This window comes from Chaetodon trifascialis, chromosome 6 (genome assembly GCF_039877785.1).
Source record: "Chaetodon trifascialis isolate fChaTrf1 chromosome 6, fChaTrf1.hap1, whole genome shotgun sequence".
NCBI lineage: Eukaryota > Metazoa > Chordata > Actinopteri > Chaetodontiformes > Chaetodontidae > Chaetodon > Chaetodon trifascialis.
This window is the reverse complement of record NC_092061.1, coordinates 9,324,788-9,339,902: the sequence shown is the minus strand read 5'-3', so window position 1 is coordinate 9,339,902 and position 15,115 is coordinate 9,324,788. Positions and strand designations below refer to the sequence as shown.

The following is a 15,115-nucleotide window of genomic DNA, read 5'->3' as shown; positions in this document are numbered from 1 at the left end:
CAAGAACTTAAGTGCCGCAATTAGTAAATTAAAGGCAGTTACAGTAAGAGAAATAAGGCTCATACTTTGCAGCCAAAGTACAGGTCTGTACTGTGGAGCAGCTCAAGTAACTATACAAGCATAAAACCTTTGCCAAAGAAAGGCTTTACAATCATATTTTGAAAAGAAAGGAAGTCTATTCCAAGATTATAATCAAAAATGTGACTTGAATTTTGAATATAAAGACAGTGTAAACGTACAGTTCAAATTCCTGAGCTTATGCCTGCAAGGTAATAACTTCATTACAAAACGTGAGTTAAGTAATTGTCCTTTTCTTGAATTTAGCACACCCGACACACGCAAGCCTTTGTGTGCTTGTATATTTGCATAAGTATATTCATTATGTGGGTGCGTGAGTATTCTGTATGCATGTCATGTATAAGTCTAAGTGGAAGTATTTTTGACTGAAAATTCATAAGGACCACAGCTGCACAGCATTCACTTTGTTGGGAAATTCATGTAACTTTGAAACAGTATGCCAGAATGTTGCTATATTTTAAATAGCATCAGTAAAATTAGAAATTTTACTTTTTTAAATTAGAAATACCAATTTTCATGCCAAAAGAAACCCATCAGAGAACCATTTTATTAAAAATCTAACTATGTCTGACACTAGTCTAACATGTTGCTTCTTTAAAGTTCTGTTAAAATCTGTATTTGAACAGTCTGTGATGCCTTTTTGCTGGTGAATCAGTTTGTAAGGGAAGAATGGACTTCATTTCAGCTGTGATATGAATCTATTTGATGAATGGTTCAATAAAGAAAAAATGTTGACCATATACCAACATTTCTAATGCAAACGGTTTTTCAATCTTACGCAATTTCATTTGCGATGCACATCAAAATGAGCAAGTCAGCTGATTATAGCAACAGAGGGTCAACTTGTTCATGAAGCTCTGTTAAAAATCAACCATATACTGTTCAGCTCACATATTCGGCCATCTGTGCTGTAAACATACAGAAAAAAGAAAACAAACCCACATCTAGCCATGGCTACCAGACAAAAATAATGCACTGAAGCAAATGCAAGAATGTTTTCTTAAAGATTTTAGAGCAATTCAAATGGGACAAAAATAGAAAGGGCCATGCAAACACAATAGTACAATTAATACAGGTCATGAAATTACCATTGTACAAATTTTACAATAAAATAAGCTGCATGAGTAACATTGCTACAAAAAAAAACCCAAGACTAATTGGTCAAAACCTACAAATCATTGCAGCGTCCCTCAGTGCCCCTCCCTCACTGCATGTTTACAGATCAAATAGCAGACATTCAACTTGGTACAAAATAATAAACAGCTAAAAAACATGCGTGATAGGATGGTCATGAAAATGAAAATAAAAGTTTTTGCTTAAAAAATATCCATGTATCCTCCTCTTCTATTTCAAGATGGTAAATTTTATTTTTTCTTAGCCAAATTTCGGGGGGAACTTTTAAGCAAGTCTCTGATCTTAAGGTATGTCCCTGTGGCTTCAGCAACTTCAGTGTATTCTGGTGTATCTTCAAATGGAACGATCCCTGCTGCAAAGTTGCTCCGATGAGGAACAGCTGTTACCTTCTCGACATGCTGAGGAGAAGCACAATCTCCAGCTCCCCCATTAGCAAAATCTGGCACAGGGCTCTGTGGGGTAACTTCCTGATATTTGACTGAAATCTGTGGGCTATCTTCCTGGCATCTGATTGGATCAGGACTCTGAGGGCTGTCGTCTTGGGTTTTGACTGGACCAGGACTCTGAGGGCTGCTGTTTTGGGCTTTGACTGGACCAGGACTCTGAGGGCTGTCGTTTTGGGCTTTGACTGGACCAGGACTCTGAGGGCTGTCCTGTTTGGCTTTGACTGGTTCCGGGCTCTGAGGACTGTCATCCTCAACTTTGATTGGTCCAGTGTCCTGAGAGCAGATCTCTTGAACTCCTGGTCCTTGTTGAGTTTCACTGTTATGACAAGTCTCTGCAGGTTTTGTGGTGTCCATTGCTTCTTCAACCTCCTCTGTTTCTGTGTCTACATGCACAGGTGTGGACACACTTGGCGAACTGGGTACAGGTGTTCCCATTGCAGGTGTCTCACAGTCACTACTGGTGGCAGTGTCAGCATTTTCTAAAGCTGCCCAAATGAGCCTCTGCTGCTCCTCCAGTTCCTCCAGTGTCAGGTCATCCTCTGTTCCCTCTACAGTCTCATCAGCTGCTGGCCAGTTATGCCCACGCAGAGCTGGAGAGCCGTTGGTGGGTGTGAGAGGAGGTGTACCTTTAGGGAGAGGTGGAGGGGTGGGTGTGGCGGGAGGAGTGCCCTGGGGTAAAGGGGGAGGTGAACTGAAACAAGGTGAGCCAGGGGGTAGTGGAGGTTGGAACTTGAAGTCACCTGGGCCACGAGTATGATAAGGCGTTCCTGGATCTGAGGGAAAACATTAAGAAAATTAGCCAAAAATCAGATAATGACCAAAAAAAACCCTAAGACAGCAGATTCAAACATTACTGGGTATTATTGTGCATTTCAGCTATGAACAAACACAGAAGATCTGTTCATTTTAGTATTTTATGTATCAAGTCATACGAACAAAAGAACAAGGGTGGATATTGAGATTGATGTGAAGAAAAATAGAGATTACTATTAGTAAATGCATAATGATGTGCCTCCTCAAAAGAGCAGGATGAACAGTTACCTGATTCAATATCCATATCTGAGCTCCTGTCTGAGTTCTCATTAGGACTGGACCTTGTCTTCTTCCTTAGCTGTGGAGACGAGTCAAATTCATTCCGTCTCTTGTTGCAGGTGGCACCGGGCTGTTGACAAGGAAGAATGACGTGAAATTTAAGTATATAAGTATGAAAAACACTGTAATTTCCATGATTTTATGAATGAATAACCTTGAGCAGTGTGGATGAGGTGAGCAAAGTGGTGTGACTTTACAGGATTTCTTTTCATTATTTGATCACCTTATGAAAACTTTAATGTCATCTACTTCAATTTTCAATTTTGTTTGTATAGCACCAAATCACAAGTTGTCTCAGGACACTTTCCATATAGAGCTGGTACAAACCGAGCTCTTTTATCTGCTATCCTTCATTTACTTATGCTCAAGTATCACTAAGATTGCAAGGAGCAATGAATTCATGACAGATACAGTAATCTCTGCAGTATCTATTATGGGGTTATAATAATATTATAGAAGTGTCTGTGTTTTGACAGTAATAAAGGACGTTTTAGTGAAAGCAGTGCCAAACTGTCAGATTGGAAGATGTTAGAGGAAGCAGGTGTAAACTACATGTTTTGAGAGGGAGAACAACCTATCACTTGATGGCCTTTCAGATAATTACCATGGGGAAGTTGTTGGACAGGTAGGCTGCATAGTTTTGCTTCATGTGGTTATTCTGCATTGGAATAGAACCATACTGCATGAACTCCTGGAAGTCAGAAAAAAAGAAATGAAAAAGTGTGAGATGTGCAACGGTGACCTGTGATCAAAAAGCACTTAAGACAATGTACTGCTTTTATGAAATGCCTTCGCTATATAGCAAGTATAAAGACACGAGCATGCATGCATGAACGCAACATCTGATAAGAGTGTAGGACTTACATCTTTCATTTTGTATGGCGCAGGTACATTGAAGCCTGGGAAATCTACCAGTTTGGAAACATCATAAGAGATGTTTTGTGAATTGCTGGTGTCCATTATGTTGGCAGCATCTGAAGCTATGAAAAAGAAAAACACAGATTCAGCTCAGCCTCTGTACATGTCAGACATACTGTTTTGCAGTAATTTGTTCAAAAGAAAGTCAGCAGAACCACATCAGTTTCATTTTGACCTACCATTTCCATCATACAGGGTTAAACCAGACTTTTCCATCTCTGCCTCTTTGAGCCAACCTGGTGGGTAGCCTAGCTGCCTCATGCGATAAATCAGCGGAGGGATGGTGTTGCCATCAATTCCCAGAGCTGTCAACAGTTCCTCACTGTTTCACAACACAACACAGTGTAAAACGTTCAATGACCAAGATTAACTTCTCCTTGTTGCAGCAGATACGGCTTTTGATTAAATGATGATTGTGTCTGTTGTGTACAAAATAACAATCCTGCCTCATGACTCCAGGCTTGTATTTAGCAAACCGCTCCTCCACTTCGTCAGCATGGTATCGCTGGTTACTCTGCATGGTCTGGTTGTTGTTCTGATTAAATTCCTTTCGTCTCTCATTAATTGCAGCCATGTCTTTAGGCTAGGGAGGTAATAATGTATAAATGCTGTAAATCAAGTTATATCTCTTCTGTTTAAATTTGGGATTATCCCATGATTATCCTCATTTATTCTTACCTTTGGACAGTCTCTCAGCTGATGACCACACGAACCGCAGTTGAAACATATAGATTTGGGTCTACAATGAAGTGAAGCAGGTGGGCTCATTATATTGTTATATGCCACACAGGAACAAAGCAAGTCAAGTCATAAATAGATGACAGAAACTAAACAGAGCTTCAAAAATAATCCCAAACCTACCTTTTGTCTTTCATTTCTATTTCCTGTCCATCTGTGCCAATGACTTGGTTGAAAACCTGGAGATAGCTTCGCAGCAATTCAGGAAAATTTACCACATTTTTGCAAAATAAAAATTAGCATCTGCAAAATCATTATCTTTTCCATTTCAGCCCTTTACCAGAAGCTCGGCTCATATACTCGATAATTAAAAAAAAAAATGACACATTTTAAATCAGGCCATCTTTCCGTAAAAAAAGAAAATTCTTATCCCAAGGCGAAACAGTTCACTATACGTGCAAGACAAATGACCTATCAGACTAGACTGTCAATTCTGATGATGTGGCAATTTATCCATCTTAAAGATACTTTGGAACGTCCCATCCATCTGTCAGCTGGGGGTTTTCATTGACCAGAGGCTGTCCCAGTTTATCAAGACTGAAAGTAGTGAAATATAACACACTTCCAACCAGCTAAGAGAGAAAAATGAGAAAATATGATATGTTAATATACCATGTAGACATCCAATTTTGTTTTCAATTTGTCAAGAAATTGTACAATATGCATACCATTTAAAATAATACTCACTTTAAAGGCTTCTGTTGTTGTTCTTACACTACTGGAAGAGGTCTTCTCTGGATCTTCATCCATAGCAAAAGCAGAGTGCTTCATAAAAGGTAGAATATTTTTTTATTTTACAGTCATAACTGTATTGAAATTAATCACAGTAAAATGCAGTCTGGTTAAATACCTGAGGTTTCACGTGATAGGTGGATCTTTTCTTATCATTGCTTGGTTTCTGGTGTTTCAAAATCACATTGCAGATGCAATCTTCAATTTCTTGACGACACTGCCTAAAGGGGAGAGATTCATTATTGTTTTTGTTCATCATCATCTTCATCATCATCATACCGTTCCAGTTGTAATTTAGTGGTGAGGTGCACAGACAGCAAGGTGATTAACATGCTGAAATTTCATTTTAATAGCAAAAATGTTTACCATTACAAGCTTATCCTGACAATTAACAGACAGAGAAAACGTAAGTTACTATACAAGCGTACGCACTTCACATGATTAATGAGAGAAAACTGCTTACTTTGAAATAGCGTTGTTAACATAAAGGATCTGAAGAACTGGCCCGTCAAAGTTGACATCTTCAATTGTGATGCCGCTGTTGTAAAGCGAAAGGGAAATTAGCGTTTTTACTGATCAGTATCGTTAAATATAAAGTACGCATTAACTAGTGTAAGCTAATTACCTTGGTCGTGTCAGGATGTTCTGTTTTCTCCTCAAACCTTTATGTGATGTAGGATGTAAGGAAATAGACAAGACAGCGTACAAAAACGATACTTTCAGGCTGTGTGTTTTCTGTTTTGGATACAGACAGGAGGCTCACTGTGCTAGCAGACATTAGCTAGTGCTACGTACACAGCGCTAGCACACACTGAGCGCCCCGACAAGGATATTCTCATCAGTGAGTCGCTGAATATAGTCATCACACTCCTCCAGTCTGCTCTCAAGATGGCTCTTCTCCTCCTGGTCTTCTTCATCGTCTGTGAAACGAATGTGCTTCGCTACCCGCGGTTCAGAGTCATCAAGCTGCTGAAAGAGCTCACTATCCCCGAAGTCCACTTCAGCCATTTTTACCCAGATCTGCGCTACAACACGGGAGTTCATAGGTCAAAGCAACCATTCTTCGTATTCATTGGTCCTCCTTATGTCACGTGCCGGCTAGACAAAAAAACAGTTTGCGAGAGCAGATAATGCTTTTTCTTAGCCCACAGCGATGTTTTACAGGTAACAGAAATCCTACAAGAAGAGAAAGACCGGCTGCGTCAGAGTACAGAAATTGAACAAAGGATAAGACAAGAAACACAACACACCTGTTCCGATTTATGTGTACGTCTGTAGGTTACACATAAACCCAGCATCAAGAAGAAGACCGAACAAATCAAGTAAAGGCGTTAAAAGCCATATGCACGAGCACATAAGTTAATGAAGAATTTTCTACATAATGTAATTGTTTCGGACCATTGTTTCCGACATCTACGCCCAAGTTTTCAGGAGTTCACCAAAGGCTTCCCGAGCAGAAATGTTTTATTCCCGGCCGCTCCGTTGGTCTGTAAGACACGATCGAGGGCTTAAAACGTCAACGCTTCTGTTGAGTTGAGCGAGCGTGGTGTGTTACAGTCGGTTTACTTCCTTCTCGTGTCTTTCTACAGGACAAGATAGAAGTGTGACTGAGTGAGAAGCTTCATTTGCTCCTCGCAATGTCAGATTGCGCAGCCGTCCATTTAACTTTACCGCAGTGGGACGGGGGCTCACGGAAAATTCGCTTTATTTACTTGGTGAATCACACGTCGTTCAGGCTGACAGACTGTCCCAACAGAGTGAGTGTCAGCTATCACTGCAGGCGTAAAGATGTTTTTGCTATTATACCTTCAACGAAGATGGTAGATTTGTCTTTAGAATTACATGTCCCATAACTGCTGATCATCATTTGGAGGAACGCCCATTAAAGTTGTTATGGCTGCTCGTGGTGGTCCAACACCTGACTAAAACAGTTTATGTTGTGTTTTCATCTATTTTTTTCACCTGACTCTTTATCTTCTCTGTATCTTTCAGAGTCCAGTGGTTCCTCTCTATTTAGGAGCTGATCTCTTCTCCAACACCGACATCCGTACAGAGAACCATCCCAGGCACCACGCCAAATTTGCCAAGAAAGGATTAGCAACAAAAATACATTTTTCCTCAGGTGAAACGCATGATAGAAAACAGGACCATAACACATGCTGTTACACTGTCTCAGCTTACATCAGTGCGCACACACATGCACTAACTCTTCACAGTTTGTCTTCCCGTTGCAGCGGTCAGGTTCCGTGGGTTGAAGGTGTCTGCTGTAAATAACTGCCTCTGGTTCTACAGCGTTCAGGGACTTTTTCGAGTAGCCTTTGAAATGTACAGTCAACAAGAGCAGCTTGCTGTGCTAGAGAACCTCCAGGTGACATACAGTCCACATGATTCTTGTCTCTACAGAATACAATATATGAAAAGAGTGTATTTACATACATTATTGTCTTTTCTTTGTAGGATGTTTGGAAATCGCATATAAATGACAGCCCTCTGAAAGTGAGTTACAGCCTCAGTGTGCAGCTCGACTTTGCACTGTCCAGCTGCTCGCATGGTAAAGAATCAAGGAATGAAATGCCACCGCCTCAGCACTGCCAGGTTGGCAGTGACACGGTGGATGTATATGGCAGTGATACAGGTGATGATGCATCAGCAGATCACGATTATTGTTCTTTTCCCAAGCAAAGCTCGGTTTTATCTACAGTGAGACAGAAATTGCACAGCTTGGACAACAAACTCTCCTCTGACACTCAAAGCTACACAGAACTGGACACCATCTTGCTGCTTTTGGAGAACGTTGATCAGTGCATAAATGGGAATCTAGAAGAAAAGGATGTGACAGAAACTGTGTTAGCCCTGCTTACAGCCAAAGACTGGGGCTGTGTGTATTCAAGTTCCCTGCTTAGTTGTATAGGACGTTGGCTTGGCCAGCAGTTTCATGCAGCCTACAGTAGCATCAGCCAGAAAGTTGAGGGCTTTAAAGTTCATCATATTGAACGAATTAGTGATTTGCCACCTGCGGAGGAACTGGCCACAGAGCTATTCCCAGAAGCCATGAAAACACTGTTGCTTCATTGGATGGGCCTAAGTGAAGAGTCCAACCTGGAGAAGAGACGCAGCGAGTACCCAATCCTGCTCCTAATCCTTGAGTTTGCCAACCACAACCTCATCACTGGTGTGGCTCATGTGCTGTACTCCAGTCTTATATGTAAATGAGTGGATGTTTGTTGACTTTCAGTGGGATGATACTGCAAAGATCATTTCATGTTATTGTTTGACACAATAATTCCTGCGTACAAATTGTGTTTAAAAACTGAGTGAAATATTGTAAAGACAAGTGAGTTATTTTTCTGATGTAATACACAAGTTCAACACAGTTAATTTGACATAAAGGTACAAGGTTCATTTATTTACCATTTTACAACACAGGGTTGTATAATGAAATGCTAGCTGGAGTTCAGTTATGCTATGCACAAAACAAAAATTCTATAAACGTATGAATAAATAAGACTTAACGGGACTTTTAATGGTGGAGTGCAGAGGATGAGCTGAGGAAAGGAAAGCTGCTCTGTAGTCTGCTGGTATGGCAGCAGGTATTTCTCTATTGCTTCAACAGGCTGTCGCTGGCATCAGTACCCTTTTTGTATCCTTGGGGCTCTGAGCAGGCACTTCACCAATATCACACATGCTGGGCAAAGGCTGGAGAAGTGTGATGCCCATGGCAGGTTCTCTCTGAAGCCCATTCCCAGTAACCCAGAATTGTTTACCTGCTCCACCTTGGCTCTACTGACAGAGATAGGGGTATCTGTCTTTGCCTGCTTTTTTCAAAAATCCACCAATTTGATCCTGTATAATTTAGCATTTGTCATATTGCAATATAAATTGATAACAAATTTAATTTCGATGTGTTCATTTTATCCTTAACACCCAGCTCTAGCAGCAGCACGAACTCCATTTGAACCAAAATCTTATAACACATAAAGTCAAAATTAAGGTGATGTATGAAAAACCTTATTCAACACAAAACTTATTTATTTCAATAACATTTGAAATATGTGATTACTCCTCTTTATCCATGGCAAGCCTGAAGACAGTGTGCGTTACAACCCACTGTTAGGAGACATGAAACAGGGATTCTCGTAACGCTACACTGACTTCAGATGCCCTTCGTATACGGATGTAAACAGTGTTCACTTGAACCACATTATATTCAGTTAACAGTATGTTCAATCACATATCAATATATATTTGAGTTTAAAAAAAGAAAAGCTACCACATTATTCAAACAAATATCTAATCTTACCCAGCATCAACCAGTCAAACTGATGCATCCTTCTGCAAAGATGTACAGATTAATAAACACTGAGGCAAACTCAGCATCTGACTATTTACACTGTAATTTCCCAATATGTGAGATGTTTGTCTATAAATAAATTACAGATTCAGAGCAACATCCATGCAAGCTTGAGGGCTGGCGATGAATTTGTGGTCCTTTATGATCAGATGAGTGGCAAAGACGGCCAATGTTTGGCGCTAGATAGAATCCATTCCACGTGAAAATGAGGAGGAGAAGCCGAGGCCCATTCCCCTCTGAGTGTGCGTCTGAGACCGAGCCATCTCATACTGAACATCAAGGTTCCTGAACATCTCCTCCTGCTTTTGAAGGGTCTTCATGCCTTCATCGTTAATTGGTTTGGAAACTTCTGCATCATCATCTCCCTGTAAAGACAGAAAATGAAATTTTACTTAGAGAAGTGAAAGGGTAGAAAGCTCAAAGCGGTGGACTCATGATTGAACTGAAGCATCGAACACCCGTTGGTAGTTATACTTACTTTAATACCCATTAGTTTGCGAAATTTAACATTTTGGTCCTTGTTTCCAAAGTTTAGCTTCTCCCACAACTCAGCTGTCTGGGATTTGTCCTTAAAAAGGAAAGACAAATGATAAGCATCATGTCATGACAATATATATATGAATACTGTACATCAAAACATCCTGTTCTAGTGTACATATTTTGTAAGAGTCCATTAAAACAAATCGGAAAGGAAGGGATGGGCATGCTTCAAACTGGCAGCCATGACAGCAAAATCAAATCTTACCCCGTCCTTCTTTCCCTGCCATAGCATCTTCCTCTTTTTCTCTTGCTCTGCAAACTTCATGGGGTTTACAGAAGATGGGTTATAGTAGCTGGGCACAGCAATACCAGTCTCTGCCAGTGTTTTTGCTTGAAGGGCTGCCATCTGTGCTGCCATAGCGATCTGAGGTGTGACCTGTGTCCCAGAGGCCAGGAGGGCTGCCACATTGAGGCCGGGGTTTGAGGCGGCCGCTGCAGCAGCAGCTGCAGCAGCTGCAATAGGGGCAGCCACTGGAAACAAAACACACAGACCAGCATAATTAAGTAACTGAATCCTGACTCGAATGATGAAGGTTTTTGAAAACTGGCATAATCAGCGCCTCTCACCTGCAGCTATCTCCTGCTGTTGCTGCTGCTGTTTCTCAAACATTTCCTTCTCCTTCTGCTCCTGTAGTTTCTTGGCTCTCTCCAGCCTGAAAAGAGTGGACATTATGCTACTTGCTTGGTTTTAAAGTGTTTTTTATTCACTGCAGTGTACCTAGAAGTGATAATGTGACCTGTAAGCTAAACATCATTGCATAACACGTCAGGAGGCATCTGTCTGACTTAACATACGTATATCTGGAGCATTTTTGCTCTTCTTTATTTAATGGAGGGCAGTAGTGATTTGAAAGGGCATTATAGGAGAGAAAGGGGGGACAGCATGCAACAAAGGCCCCCGACCAGACTAAAAAATGTGGATGTTGAACGTAAGTGGTCAATGTCTTGAGACACCTAGGCCACCATTACATTCAACCTATCACAATTTTATGTCTGATTGTTTTCCTACCAATGTGATTTCCTTTCATGACCAACACTCTCTGGCAAGTGCAACATAGATGAGAAGTCACATTATAGCTAACTAAACTGCTGCTGGCTAGCTGGATGCTAGCCATCTTATCTTAAAATGTCAGGTTTTAATAGAGCAGTTAACGCTGACAATGTATGTAAAACAAGGAAAAAATATGGACTTTGTAGCTGCATTTACGCAGATGCAATAAGAGCCACGAACAATGCCCAGAATTGGCCAGAACAGAATGACCAACCATCTATATAGTAAAATGTTGCCTTGCCTTCTGGCCAGGGCCTCTTGTGCATCCATTGCTGTGTTTCGGCCCCGGAAGGCAGGTGGATTAACAGACCTGCTTCGACTCTTTCTACGCACTTTCTCACTCCTTTTCTTCCGCTCCCTGGTATAACAACCACAATAAATAAATAAATGAATAACATTCTGTCAATGACCCATAGAATGGCATTCATTCAGGACAAGAATTCAAAAATGCAAGAAATGCTGACATTTCAATTAAACCCACCTGCTCTTACTGCGACTTCTGCTATGATGACGATGTTTGGTCCTTGAACCTGAGCGAGACTTGGCCTTCTTCTTCCTGTCCCGGCTGCGCGACCGTGATCGCCGTTTGTCCCTACTTTTGCTGTGATGCCGCCTGAAAGCAATAATATCCATCAACATAAATTTAGGTAAAAACTGACATGAATCAAAGTTCAAACCAAAGAATCCTGGAGGCCGACTATTCATAAACTTTAACAGACCTTTGATAACAATGGATCTTTCTCTGTGTAATTAAATAAGTTAGAGGACCCGCTGAACATATTTCTTTACACAGTTCATTGACCAGACCAACCTCTCTCGTGAGTGTGACCTGGACAGACTCCGGCCCTTTGAGGGCCTCCTGTCTTTGCGTCTGGACCGTTCCTCTCCATTCTCAGCTGACAGTCTTTCTGGTTCTTGCTGCTCATCTGTTTTTCTGTGTGATTTGGATGGCTTCTGAGAGTCTCTCTTTCGTGCCTGTTTTAAGAAGAAGTTGTCTCTTTCAGGAAAATAGTGCAACAAAAAGAGTTAGTACCATGGTTTACAGCAGAAGATATGTTCTCAATTTTTGACAAGTTGAAAAAAACCTTGTCATTTCAAATCCACTTACACAACAGATACAGAATGTGGGCACTTCTGGGATACAGACTAATTTGACTCCACTAATTTCAATATAATCATAGGAATTAATCAAGCCAGCATGTTTGGAACCTCTTTAATCTTTTGATAGTGGGCATGCAAACCTTATGGTCTGATTCTCAGGAAAAAACAGAAATGTTGTTTGACAGTTTATCAACAATAACAATTCAATTTTACCTATATCCTCTGAACCTGAGCCCACTGAAAGGTGGAAGTAGGGATGGGCATCCAACTTACTTTTTACAACTTCTCTAATTCATCATCCAAATCACACACATTAATAAATTAACACTAGCAATCTTCCCAAATCAAAATGATGCATTTCTACAGTGTATTTTTTGACACATTCAATTCTCCTGTGTGACTTTTCATGTCAAATTCTCACACCATCTTTATTTCACAAGAATGTAGTTTTGGAATGGGTCATCATTAGTGTGTGGTGGCATATCAATAAAAAGGGGGACAATAGTTATTCTTCATACAGACAAATTAGCATAATTAGGTGATGAAAAAACACCCTGAGATTTTGTTTGGATTCATTAAAAGATAAATTGGTCTAATTTTAATTATGCCCATCCCTAGCTGAAAGAGATGCAAGAGTTAATTCCATCTTTTTTTTACTAATAGTGTGAGTCAAACAGAGTTTGAATGGCAGATAGTTACCTGTCCCAGTAGAAGACATATTATTTTGCTATGTCAGCAGGGTCTTCTGTTCAGTCTCTTCGTGCATTAGCACGCTGAGTATGATTTATTGTAGAAATGTTATCATATGTAATCATGTGATCTACACACAGGTTTTAACAAAAAAAATGAACGGAAAAAAAAAATCTACTCTTCACCATTTAACATGGTTACAAACAATGACAGATATCCAAGGATGAAAGCTTCCTCTGAAACACATCAACATAGCGAGGGTAAAAAAAGAACCCTTTCCATGTGAGTAAGCCCATGTCCATCTATGTCTTTTGTTCATAACTTTGGTTATTGTAACTTATTTAACCTAATTAAACATACTCACCTCAACCTTAAACTAACTAGAAAAACAACCTAAGGCCAAAATCAAATTAAAAGTGCTTCTAGTCATAGAAATTAATTTATTAATTACCTCTTTGCTCCTGCTGCGACTCCGTCTGTATTTTCTGTCACCTGGAAACAGGAGAAAGCAGAATGCTTACAGTCCAAAATGATCTTTGCAGCAAACTCATGGAAAAAGAAAAATGATTGAGGACATTTGGAGAAACACAAAGTAAAGCTACTGTATTTAGTATTTTACACAGTTAGTGGACCAGTATTTTTTTTGCTGGGGATTTGACTAATTGTACTTTTATGTTATCATACTGTCACATGCTAATGTACTGTTTGGGTACTGTTAATGAATACTAACGTTTTCGGTCCCTGGAGCGTGACCTTGACCGTGAATGGTGGTGTTTGGAGCTTCTGGGAGATCTGGATGACTCCATGCCGTGTTTTTTTCTGTGATGAACTGGGGAACCTGTTCTGGTCAAGTCGACAGAGTCGTTGTCACTTGCCTGAAAGAAATGGACAAATGGATATAGGGAAAAAGAAACATCTGCGGCAAATTGGCGTGGTTCAGTATGCTCAAGCATTGATGCCTTAGTTGTACATACACGGCAGTGTGAACAATTTCTTATGAGCTCATAGCTCATTAGAAAAAACTGACTTATAACCGAGAATTACAATAATGATAAAGTACCAGCATATGTGGACTTATTCCCTTTATCATTTTGGTCAGTCTTCCCACTGGAAATGACACACACACACACACACACACACACACACACACACACACACACACACACACACACACAGACAATGATGAGCTGCAGTGCTGCACTGTGCCACATACACACCAATTTAATAATATAACCACAATCCAAGTGGGTCCTTAAATACAAATATAGATGTTTTGTAAAATGTTTAGGGTGCAAAAATAATGTAGTGAACATTTCTTTCATATTGCACATCTATATTTATGTCTTTTGAAGTCTTGTGATACTCAGCACTTTTTTTAATTCACTGTACCTCCTGTGGTATACATGTGACATCGCTGGATGAATATTTATTGAACAGTTCCGTCAAACCAGACGGTAAGGAGTTACAATAATATGGAATTCTTTAGTTAGATAATGCATATCAGTGGGCCAGTGGATTACCCACACAGACTTAAAATAGCGCTTTCAAAGTGCTATTGATGGCATTACCTTAGTTCAACACTAAAATAAAACTCAACTCGCAGATCACAATGTTAAATCGCTGCTATTGACGTGACCATTCTCTTAAATTTCAAATACGACATCCGATGGACTTTGTTGAGTGCCAAGACAATGCCGTTTCGTCCAGACATATACCCAGATTGTTAGGGAATCGGCAGTCAAACAAAACAACGAGCCAGTTAGCCAATATGCTATCTACGTTTAGTAAACCCCCTACGTTCGTCATTCATACATCCAGAGAGCAAATTTAGTGTTAGCTAGGCCGCTAAGCTACCTTATGGAAACCGCCATCTTTACGAAAAACGATTTCTAAATAGAACCGTCAACTTATACTAACGTTACTGATATGGTGCTGCATTCATGTATGTCTTGCTTATCGTTATGAAATGGTACTTACCGACATAATCCTGCAGTACACTGTATATCTAACACGGCTGTTTTGTGGACTGTACAAACCAATACGGAGAGGTAGCTAGCTGCTAAACAGCCGTTGTCTTGCTCAGCTAATTTGCTCTGCGTTGCCAGATTTTGGCCATTGAATCCCCCACATTCAGTCACATTCCAAATAGAGGCGTCGAACACAAACAGAAGGGACCAAATAAGTATCAATAAAAATGTAAACATGTAAATGTTAATTCAACTTTAAGAAACCAATTCAATTATA

The 15,115-nt window shown here is 40.2% G+C and overlaps 3 protein-coding genes across 4 annotated transcripts; 1 reads left to right on the top strand and 2 right to left on the bottom strand.

The window, feature by feature from the left end:
- Window positions 1–760: 760 nt before the first annotated feature.
- Window positions 761–6,166, bottom strand: zcchc8 (zinc finger, CCHC domain containing 8). 2 transcript variants are annotated; one of them, XM_070965108.1, is made up of 14 exons: window positions 5,972–6,166; window positions 5,764–5,806; window positions 5,602–5,676; window positions 5,257–5,359; window positions 5,094–5,171; window positions 4,875–4,978; window positions 4,530–4,595; window positions 4,347–4,407; window positions 4,115–4,251; window positions 3,848–3,990; window positions 3,615–3,730; window positions 3,355–3,441; window positions 2,700–2,820; window positions 761–2,431 (listed from the first exon to the last, which is right to left on the bottom strand). In XM_070965108.1, the coding sequence occupies exons 1-14, from the start codon at window positions 6,144–6,146 to the stop codon at window positions 1,443–1,445; spliced, it is 2,298 nt and encodes a 765-aa protein (XP_070821209.1). In that variant the 5' UTR covers window positions 6,147–6,166; the 3' UTR covers window positions 761–1,442. The 2 variants fall into 2 exon arrangements, with proteins under 2 accessions (XP_070821209.1, XP_070821210.1); XM_070965109.1 differs by having other exon boundaries at window positions 5,764–5,800; window positions 5,887–6,162.
- Window positions 6,167–6,665: 499 nt separating this feature from the next.
- LOC139332469 (uncharacterized) lies at window positions 6,666–9,601 on the top strand. The gene is made up of 4 exons (XM_070964442.1): window positions 6,666–6,895; window positions 7,131–7,260; window positions 7,373–7,506; window positions 7,596–9,601. Exons 1-4 carry the CDS (start codon window positions 6,776–6,778, stop codon window positions 8,349–8,351), a joined length of 1,140 nt encoding a protein of 379 aa, XP_070820543.1. The 5' UTR covers window positions 6,666–6,775; the 3' UTR covers window positions 8,352–9,601.
- On the bottom strand, window positions 8,524–14,974 carry rsrc2 (arginine/serine-rich coiled-coil 2). Its single transcript, XM_070964441.1, has 10 exons — window positions 14,849–14,974; window positions 13,602–13,746; window positions 13,323–13,363; window positions 11,892–12,055; window positions 11,562–11,693; window positions 11,322–11,438; window positions 10,597–10,682; window positions 10,235–10,500; window positions 9,968–10,057; window positions 8,524–9,854 (listed from the first exon to the last, which is right to left on the bottom strand). The coding sequence occupies exons 1-10, from the start codon at window positions 14,852–14,854 to the stop codon at window positions 9,669–9,671; spliced, it is 1,233 nt and encodes a 410-aa protein (XP_070820542.1). The 5' UTR covers window positions 14,855–14,974; the 3' UTR covers window positions 8,524–9,668.
- Window positions 14,975–15,115: the final 141 nt, after the last annotated feature.

Bases quoted from the DNA above. Each gene is read 5' to 3' on its own strand.
- zcchc8 (XM_070965108.1), bottom strand. From the start codon at position 6,146: ATGGCTGAAGTGGACTTCGGGGATAGTGAGCTCTTTCAGCAGCTTGAT. The intron at 5,172-5,256 runs GTATTTAACCAG...CCTTTTATGAAG, and splicing joins CCTATCACGTGAAACCTCAG to CACTCTGCTTTTGCTATGGA. The intron at 4,408-4,529 runs GTAGGTTTGGGA...ACTTCATTGTAG, and splicing joins ATAGAAATGAAAGACAAAAG to ACCCAAATCTATATGTTTCA.
- LOC139332469 (XM_070964442.1), top strand. From the start codon at position 6,776: ATGTCAGATTGCGCAGCCGTCCATTTAACTTTACCGCAGTGGGACGGG. The intron at 6,896-7,130 runs GTGAGTGTCAGC...TGTATCTTTCAG, and splicing joins TGACAGACTGTCCCAACAGA to AGTCCAGTGGTTCCTCTCTA. The intron at 7,507-7,595 runs GTGACATACAGT...TTTTCTTTGTAG, and splicing joins CTGTGCTAGAGAACCTCCAG to GATGTTTGGAAATCGCATAT.
- rsrc2 (XM_070964441.1), bottom strand. The intron at 13,364-13,601 runs GTTAGTATTCAT...TCCTGTTTCCAG, and splicing joins ACGCTCCAGGGACCGAAAAC to GTGACAGAAAATACAGACGG. The intron at 10,683-11,321 runs GCAAGGCAACAT...CACTCTTTTCAG, and splicing joins CAAGAGGCCCTGGCCAGAAG to GCTGGAGAGAGCCAAGAAAC.